The 9,543-nt window shown below is 44.8% G+C and overlaps 1 protein-coding gene across 4 annotated transcripts in view; it reads right to left on the bottom strand.

Annotated features, from left to right (window-relative positions):
- Nucleotides 1-1,717: 1,717 nt before the first annotated feature.
- LOC125766633 (titin-like) overlaps nt 1,718-9,543 on the bottom strand; it is a 31,935-nt gene continuing 24,109 nt past the window's right edge. For 2 of the 4 annotated variants that reach the window (XM_049432838.1, XM_049432839.1), the window contains 5 exons: nt 3,182-6,181; nt 2,974-3,111; nt 2,693-2,900; nt 2,406-2,621; nt 1,718-2,328 (listed from right to left, as the gene is read on the bottom strand). In XM_049432838.1, the coding sequence (XP_049288795.1) occupies nt 2,240-2,328; nt 2,406-2,621; nt 2,693-2,900; nt 2,974-3,111; nt 3,182-6,181 (3,651 nt within the window). In that variant the 3' untranslated portion in view covers nt 1,718-2,239. The remainder of the gene's footprint in view (nt 2,329-2,405; nt 2,622-2,692; nt 2,901-2,973; nt 3,112-3,181; nt 6,182-9,543) is intronic. The other 2 variants (XM_049432841.1, XM_049432840.1) reach the window with 2 other exon arrangements.

Raw genomic sequence — 9,543 nt, 5'->3', positions numbered from 1 at the left:
AATCTATTGAACTGTTATTGATGATATATATATACAAATAATTACAAAAATAAATCAATATTCGAGATGGAAATCAAAATGCAAAAAACGTGAGTAGGGAAAATGCCTTTTATTTTATCAGAATTTTTCCTGACAAGGAAGTAAAGAGTACTTTTCGAAGTATTGCCACGTTCTTAATAGATCAATCCTTATTTCTCGACGGTTTTCTCAGCAAGAAGCAAGAAGCTTATTAAAATATTTTATCTCTGATGTCATTTTAGAGGCCAATTGTTTGCCTACTCATCACCCATACGTGGATGGTATTTGTCCACTAATGGTGTCATCATAATGTAGATCTTTGTTTTATTTATCTATTATCAGACGATCGCTGCTGTCTGTGTGATGCTTGGTGTCTATGTTATTGGCCTATGAAAAACTTTGGATAGATTGTTGAAAGTGATCGAACAAGAAGCAGAAAGGTGTCATACGTAGACTCTTGGTAGTAAAGGCACGATTTCATGCTTCATGGGTCTGATTGACGTTGATTATAATTCTTCTAATTCAAGTAATAAACTTGGGCGAATTGGGTTGTACGATCTGTCATACACGGTTCACTTATGTAGGCATCACTTATCAAAGAACTGAGCAAACGGTAGTAAGCCTTGCGTTGGGAAATGAAGAAAGTTGGGTTTTGACTAACATGATCGTGACACCTGCTGACAAATATCAATAATTCCGCATGGGTGACTCACTAACAAGAGGTTTTATTCTCATCTCTAAAACATGGATTATATAACACATGTATAACAGCAATTCTAACATACTGATATATACTCCGAATTCGTTAGGAAAATACTGAGAAGGTTTGCTGACCCCGTATGCAACAACAATGGCGGACCCTTTACTATGAAAGAAGAATTCATTATTGTGTAAATAATTAGACTCGTCTAGCTTTGGTGGAGTGAATATGTCATTTAAATGACACAGGACGACCCAGCCTGCAAAGTCTTTTTATAGTTTGTTCACACGCACAAAAGAGGGGTTTGGGCTCAAATTGAGGAGAAGTGAGCCCACCGGTACATTGCATTTGACAGCATGTTGTAATTGAAATGTGTAGTTGACAACATACAGCTTTGAAACGTGTAAAGTGGCTTAATGAAATAATCCGGTAATTACATTTCCGGGTTGTGTTTGATAGTGTTACTTCCATAATAATATTACATTTGAGTGTACATAATCATTTGAGGCAAACCGATCATGACAATATGAAATAACTAGTTTTATGGTTTGATCCCCATTCAGTACAGATGGCCGTTGCTCCGTAGCAAGGAATGACTGTTCGGCTACGTGGTAAAATAAGTCTGGTAAACCAGAAATAATGTTTATTATTTAACATGAAGTTAGTAGAATAATTTAAATGAAATATATGCGATCACAAATAATGATCATGTCCTTTCTGGGTGATCGGTGTTGGCGCAGCCTGTGGGTACGAAATAAGTAACTTTCTATGGGCTGCGGTCAATTCCTAGCCGGCAATAACTGAAAAGGCTGCGTACTTTTAGGCTGTATCCGTGCACGAAAAGACGATATTTTCAAATAACTGAGGTTCTTGTTCGTATTAACTTCCTATCTTTGGATATGAATTTAACACAAAGATAGAAGAGATTTTTATCTCCATGCTACATTAGTTTATTTTTCGGATCAAACAGCATTACGTAAAAATACGCGTTACTTCGGGTACTAAAGCCAATTCTCTTTATTACACTGTTCATCATAGTATTTACAACGATCACCCAGATTGTGGGCCGGAGCGGGAAATCGCACAAAACAGCGCATACTAAACTTAACAAATAAATTATCATTTAAACTTAACGATTATCAAAACTGTTCAGAGCTCATGTACCAAATAGGGAAGGATGTTTTTAGCCACCATTTCGGACGTGAAATTCTTCACGGTCGGGAACTTTTTCAGGGTCACTTCTCGCTCGTTCTGTGCTCGCATCTTCCAAAAAAATTGTTTTCAAACGTTGCGAATATACGTAGAACCTGAACATAATTTTGATTGAAATTGATGACATACTCTTGGAATGTGGGGTGTCGTGGTAGTGGATTGTTCGCTGAACTCGTATTTTATAATAAATTAACAACACAAAACACTGACGCTGGTCGATTGCATGCGTTTCCAAAATTTGTTATCCACGGGAATCCAGGCGTGCGTTCAATTAGGTTTATTTCAAGCTCGGTGGATGCTGAACGCTTCTTACAGCAGCGAATCGATAGCATGTATGACGCCATTCGTTGTAGGGATATTGGATGTCTGCAGATAACCATCGTTAACCTTGATTTTACCTGTAAGATGGAACACATTCAAAGCAAAATCGTTAGTGTTGTTTAGATTCAACATCAGGTGAGATCGTTTAACGTACCTCCCGTTTTCTGCAGCGTTACTGTTTTACCCTCCGCCATAACGTCCTTCACCTGGTAGAAACGCATACCGGCAGTAAACAACGTGCCCGGGACGACATGCTTGCGTACAAGTTCTTCCGCCTGGTCCTTTTCCGTGACTAGGTTGGTGAGTTCCTCAGTTGTGAGGTGAGCAAATGCGGCATCGGTCGGTGCGAATACTGTGTAAGTTTTGATACCTGAGTTTGATGAAGAAAAATTTGGTTCAGTTTGGATGCTTATGCCACACGATCAGGATATTATTCTTCACCTTTATTTTGGAGAGTATCCGACATGCCCGATGCAAACAGTGCTCGCAGGAAGTGAGTAAAGCGTCGCTCACGGTCTGATTGAAGCGTTTGAAGAATATCACCAACCGGTAGCGGGAACATGACACGATCGACAGCATGCGCAACGCCCTGTGGAATCACTATGTCCTGTTTGTCTGGAACGACCATTGCGCCGTTGATGGTTGTGACCTAGGAGGGTGCAAAGCGATACAAACGTGGTTAATACTTTCTAAAAACTAAAAGCTTTCATAATGATCGCTACCTTTACGTCGTTCCATTCCGAGTCATGCATATTGTACTGGTTCACACGAAGTTGAGTTCCAGCCAGAGACACCCCAGTCATTTCATCCTGTAGTGACGCAATTTCGAACGATCCAGGAATGACATGGTGCAAGAGTAACTGCGAAGGAAAAGAAACCAAACGTCATGAACGAATGAACGAAATTCTGCAATCGGTTGCCGTAACTTACTCCGCTCAATAGCCGTGGGTTGTTGCGGAACTTCTCTTCTGCCTTTTCAGGTCCTCCCAGCTGGACCAGCAGACTGCGGAAAGCTTTGTCGGTCGGCACAAAGATCGTGTACGGGCCCGTTTCATTCAGAATCGTGTCGAGACCAGACTGGCGGAGGTATTTGGCCATGGCAAATAGTCCGTTATTCTTGAGAATTGCTGGCAATTCGTTCTGCTGCTGTTGTGTAGTATTGTCCTCCTGCGGGCCCTTGGTATTGTCTTGTTGCTGCAGCGTTACTGGTTCGGAAGCGGAAGCCGTCGGAACAACATCGTTAGCAGTCTGCTGATGCGATGCGTGAATAGTTTGATGTTGATAGGTGCTGGCCGTCTGCTGCTGCTGCTCGATCGCTGCAGCCGTTGCATCAGAGAAATACTTTTCCGTGTTGGTGCTCTGATAGATACTGGGAGCAGGTGTAGCTGGCGGTATTGCCGTTGTGGCAGTCGCAGGTGTGTAAACTGAGTTCGCTTCCGAGAAACGTGCCGTACTGTCGACTGGGAAGTTACCGGCAATTGGAGCGGGTGTAGAGAGACGAGCTGACACATGCTGTGGAAGGGTGCTGCCAGAGTAAGCGCCCGGTGAGAACGCAGTCACACCATTCAGACTTGCTGGGGATGGCGTGGAGGCGTAGATCGTGGCCGGTGCTGGAGAAGCTGTATGCTGTACGGTACTGCCAGACAAGTAAGCCGTCGAGGCATGATCCTCGATCGGTGTACTGTGCGGAATGATTGTCACTGAGTTCGCTTTCTTGATCGGTTGATGACGTGGGGTTGTGGTAGTAACCGCTGTTTCCAGAATCAAGTCCGGCTTGGAGGATCCCTTGGACGCTACCGATGATGGTGGAGGTAGCTGGATCTCTCCGTTTTTGATGCGCTTCAGAATGCTGTCAACATCGGCGCCGGATGTTTTCGTCTCCTTGTCTCCACTTCCCTTCACACCCTGCACCTTATATGAACCGTCGTCTTGTTCCTCCAGATACACGAAGGTAACCTTCTTTTGTGGAGGAATCTTTGCCACTTCCTGGATCTGTCCATCTTCGGTTTGCTTGATCAGCTCAAAATCTGCCCCTGGCGGAAGCAGACCACTGCGTGCAATGTCCTCGAACGACAGTGGCTTAGGTGTGGTAGGTGAATCCAATTGTTGCGTTAGAACACCCTCAGAATTGGCGTTGGCACGCTTAATAATCTCCGGATCGGTCGTACGGATGACTTGTACCTTCTCGCCATTCGGAAGAATCAGATCCGTTGAGCTGTAGTTCTTGCCTCCGAGGTCTGGTGAAGTTTCGGCGAGTGCAAGTTTCAGCTGCTTCAACAGATCGTCTCGTCCAAGCGCTTTCGTAGACTTGACTTTTGTCGGTTTAGCCTTGGCCGGTTTCGCCGTTTCGGTCTTGATGGTTTGGAACAAGTTCTGACGGTTCGAGCTGAGCAATACGTCCAGATCCGACTGTGTTATGCTGCTGTAATCCTTCTTACTGTTGGGCTTCAGTGGAATTACCGAAAGCTGACCAGTGCCGGACGGGCTAGCGGCCGTAGTAGGTTCAGCTACCGGTTTCGTTTGCATCTTGACAGCCTTTTCAAAGAGTGTCCGTTCGGATGGGAGCACTTCGCGTGAACGAATTTGTGACGGGACGACGGTCTTCTGTGTTTGGTCATATTGTTGCTGCTGCTGGAGAATCTTTTGCTGCTTCTTCAAGAACTCCTGGTGCAGCTGCTGTACCTTCACTTGTTGTTTCTGGTATTGTTTTTGCAGGAACTGTTCGTGCTTTTGGATCACCTTCTGTTTTTCCTGCAGTTCGCGAATTCGTTCACTCTCGTCCTTCAACCGGCGTTCATATTCCTGCTGCTGTTGGTAGCTGAGCGGTTGTTGCGGTTGCAAACCGTTAAAGTTTGTCGTCTGACCAACGCCAAACTGGCTCTGGATCGGTTGTTGCTGTCCGCTGAACGTTTGGACCTGAGGTTGCGCCTGTGGGAATCCCACACCCGGTTGGGTGTTGAAGTTATTGGAGGATTGTACGAACGGAATGTTTGGCTGCAGTCTCGGCAGTTGCTGCTGTTGCTGCTGCTGCTGGAACTGCGGAGATGGCTGCTGGAAGTTTGTTCCAGTCGTTTGCGAAAGTGGTGGAAACTGTAGTGCAGGATTTACGGATTGGCTGTGGAATGTCGGTTGTACAGGGAATGCCGATTGTCCAACATTTGGGGCAGACAACTTGAAGTTTTGGGCCGTATTTTGCAGCGGTAACTGCTGGTTGGGGAAAAGTGGTACGGGCTGTTGACCATGATTCGGTACGTTGGATGGGTTTGGCTGGCTCGGGAAGCGAACCTGCCCATTACCGGTAAAGGAGGGAGGAGTTTGAAGGAATGGAGCTTGAAGGGTATTAGGCCTTTGGGGTGCACCGAATGTGGGAGTGTCGATACTATTCAGGAAGGACGGTTGGCTGTTCAGTGGCTGTACGACGGGCGTGGGACCGTTAGTGTGTGGTGGAGGTCCGTTGAAGAATTGGGCCTGTTGTAGTTGGTTCTGTACGGAACGCTGCTGAGGCGGTAGACGTGTGTCCTGCTGTAAGAGTTGTAAAAAATTTGGAATGAATGTGGTCTGCGTGTGGTGCTGGAAGTAATAGCGGTTTACTTGTGCTCCAAAGTTTGGTCCTGGCCGGCTGGACGGTGTACGGAAGCTGTTGGTCGGTGCATTGGCCGACGGTAGTGGTGGTGGTGGTGGATGTAAGTTGTTCGAGTGATGGTGGAAGTGTGCATTCGGCTGGAAGTGTTGCTGTGTACTGGGGCCACTGAACGGTTGCCTTGAATGGGGTTGAGGAGGCACCGGTATTTGAATCGATGGTTGTATGAACACATTCGGCGAACGCTGATTCTGATGCAGATTGAAACGATGCTGGTGCTTTTGAATGTCGGTGAGAATGTGCGTCTGCTGCTGTTGCGTCAGTTGGCGCCTTTGAGCCTTTGGAGGAACCTGAATGACGAGAGGTTTAAAGAAAGAGAAGATTCCACATCAGAAGTGTTACAGGTTTTCTACTGTGTCGAGAGAATGGCCACTAGACAAAATCGAGGTCATGCGTGTTTACATGTTCATTTGCACAGTATCTTCTCCTTCTCTGCGTTAACGATCGGTTGTGCAATCTTTAGTACCCAGAGGATCCTTTCACTATCAATAGATTGACCCAATCAACGAAGTGGGTTTATTTGCGGCCCGGTTGGATATCGTTGCCGCTGCTCATAAAACCGAACCTATGTTTGCAATCATCTTCAACGCTTCTCTTACACAATTACGCCATCTCTTGTTTCGGCCATTCGGTCTTCTCTGCTTTCTAAGAAAAGTCAGTGTAACGTAGAAACAAAAACCAAAGTCGCACCAATCTCTACATCAAGATGACCCACTGTGCAAAGGGAAAGGAAACATTTTCAATCGAATCTGCAACACTAAGTAGCCCGTTTCCCCCCTCTCGGTTGTGTTTGAGATTCGGGAAACGAAGGTCTAGCAACCGTCAAGATGCGCTTGGAAGCGGGTTGCGATGATGTAACGCTTACCCCACCGGCACGCAACTCTAATTTAACACAAACACTAGTGAGATGCGCCGGTGGGCAAGTTTCCTTCTCGGTACCATGCTCGATGGAAACTGTCAAGATAGGCGAAGTAAGGTTTGGCCCGGACCGGCCGCCGGACACTTTGTTCGCTGGCCGAACCGCTAAGGTTATGCAGCTGGCAGGTCGATTGTTTTGGATCGTTTCTGGATGCGGTACGCGTCAACGTAACACTCCTCGGACGATTAAAGTTCCCCCCGGACGCACTAACGCCATGCACACGATGGTCAATTGTTTTCGGCACCGCTATGGCATGATGGTGGCAGGAAGAAGAAGATGATGGCCTCACTTTGTTTGTGGCCGTTTTTTTCGGGATGTGACCGTATCCGGAATGAGCTACGGGACAAGCATTTCGAGAGGAAGCTTTAACTTTAGACCGCTCTCGTACGAAATGTTACGTCAAACCGAGAGGTAGGAAGGTGTTTCGACGTTTGCAGACGCGACTAAACAACCAGAATCGGAACAATCGGTATGAAAACTTCCATCGCATCAAGCTGCTCTAGTTACGAAATATGTGGGAAGAAATATATATGTACATATAAATCTGTATGTGTGAGTCTTCATGCGAGCTTTAATTGGTCTAAGGAAGTTTTGCAATGAAGCGTAACACGAAGTGTAATCTTGGCTTCACCATTACTGCAGCTGATCTGTTCCTGGTTCTCCACAAAGCGGGTAATGTTTGCGAAAGAATCACAACCGGGTTGCTTCGATACCATGGGAGTCGGTCTGAGATGTAAACAGTGATCGATGTTTTTTAACTGCGCCGGTATCCATGGTGATTACGAAAGTGAAAGAATGATGAGATGTGTAATCAAAGCGTGTGCACCAAGTGTTATGCTAATCAGGGTAAAGGTTATGAAAGTTGCTATCATTCGTTTTGATGTACTTTTTGAAGCGGTAAGTACCATTGCCAGAGTGATAATATTGTTTATTTAAGAACACAACGCACACAAACAATTCACCCGCTCCGACTGTGGTTATCTGATGAGGTGTACAGCAAGCTCGAGCTGCACAACAATGTGACTTTCGAGTGCATGAATTATTGCAACGCATCATCGTGGTTTTATGCACGTCATTTTTTGTTGTTATTATTGCCGTTCATTGCATCATACCAGCAGAAAATTTCATTCGTGGCGTGGACATTCCTCAGCCGATTGCATTCTATTGTATTACCTTCTCTCCGGGCCCGGACTTTCACTCCATTCGCTTCGATCGAATACCTTTCCATTGATCGACGATTGGCCGTAGTGAACTTTCTGCACCAGAAACCGAACAGCCGCCAAGTTCCGGCCAAACACACAGCGTCATTGTTTTTTCTTCTTCATTACTTCATGTCTTTCGAAGTAATGGTTCAAAATTCAACCGTGGAATTTGATTCATCTCCTTTAACGGCTCCCGCATGCAGCATGTAAAGAACCCCAAATGTAATGAATGTGCCACTTTGTGTCCCCGAATGTCCATTTTTAGCGTTTTTTTATGGCTCAAGATGCTAAATTTCGTCATCCGATGGAAATGAGTTAGGCTTCAGCTTTTGCATAAATTACGCTTCCTCTTGACATTTGTACTGCATGATCATGTGCGTATTCCATGATGCCCACAAGTGCAGCATCACGTGAAAGTACGCCCAATGTGTGAACGTTGGAATTCGTCACATTTCATTTCTTCTTGTCACAGAAAGTGAGATTTATTTTTTTGTTGTGGGTTGTCCCATGCCTGCTTCCCGTCAAATACCCGTAGGCGACATGATCTCCATGAATGAAGATGATTGTAATTATCATTACGTCGTATTTCCTTTCCTGGCCGCGAAGACAACGAACGGATCGTTCCGTGGACTGTCCACTGGCTCATTAAATTTCAAATGAATATTAATTTAATGCAGCTCATCGGTAGGCTTCATTATTTTCGTTCCTTAACGGACTAGCTGCTCGATCGAGATGCGTCGTGACGAATCGGTCCGTAGAAGATGGCCGGCGCTGTGGGAACGTCGTACATTCACTTGGTCTACGCAGACAGAAGCACATTTTCGGTAAAGTAAAGGTGCGCTTCAACGGCGCAATGGCGTTCAATGGTGTCCATTAAAAAAAATCGAACAGAAACAACAACAACAAAATGGTTCAAGGCAAAACCATTTTCATACCAGAATAGTAGCAAAATCAGAAGGCTCGATCATTAAAAGCAATTGAAATTGAACTGATCCTCTTGAAAGACCTGATCATCGTTTTGCTGCTCGCCTGTATTGTATTGTGGTAGAAACATTGAAATAATTCTACGTGTTGAATTAAATGCTATTAATTTCGATGAACAGAAAATGATATTTTCATTGAAGTGCAACAATCTGTTTTTGTAATTGGCTATAAAAGTAGCCAACATTAAACTGTAATTCCTCCATTTGAAATTGGATATATATTATTCTTTACATATTACATATTTCTGATTTCCCTTTACTTTATTTGTCCGTAACAGTATATATTTCTATAGTCAGTCCTGCGGATGAGATTTGACTCAGGGTCCGGTCGTGTAAAAACCGGTGCCACTATCGTATAAACCGCCGGGCCGCCCCAACGTTCATGCTAAATATAGGTTAAGTCTTATGTCCTGTTGTACTAAAGTGGATTATCTATAGTATATCCTTCAAGCTATTTTCAACTGACGAAGTAACAACATTGTAACGATCATTCGTAACGATCGTAACTCCTAGTGTAGGCTCGTACAAACTAAGTATTTTTGTACAGG

Source organism: Anopheles funestus, chromosome 2RL (genome assembly GCF_943734845.2).
Source record: "Anopheles funestus chromosome 2RL, idAnoFuneDA-416_04, whole genome shotgun sequence".
Classification (NCBI taxonomy): Eukaryota; Metazoa; Arthropoda; class Insecta; order Diptera; family Culicidae; genus Anopheles; species Anopheles funestus.
The sequence above is the reverse complement of the archived record's forward strand: the minus strand, read 5'-3'. Positions and strand labels throughout refer to the sequence as shown.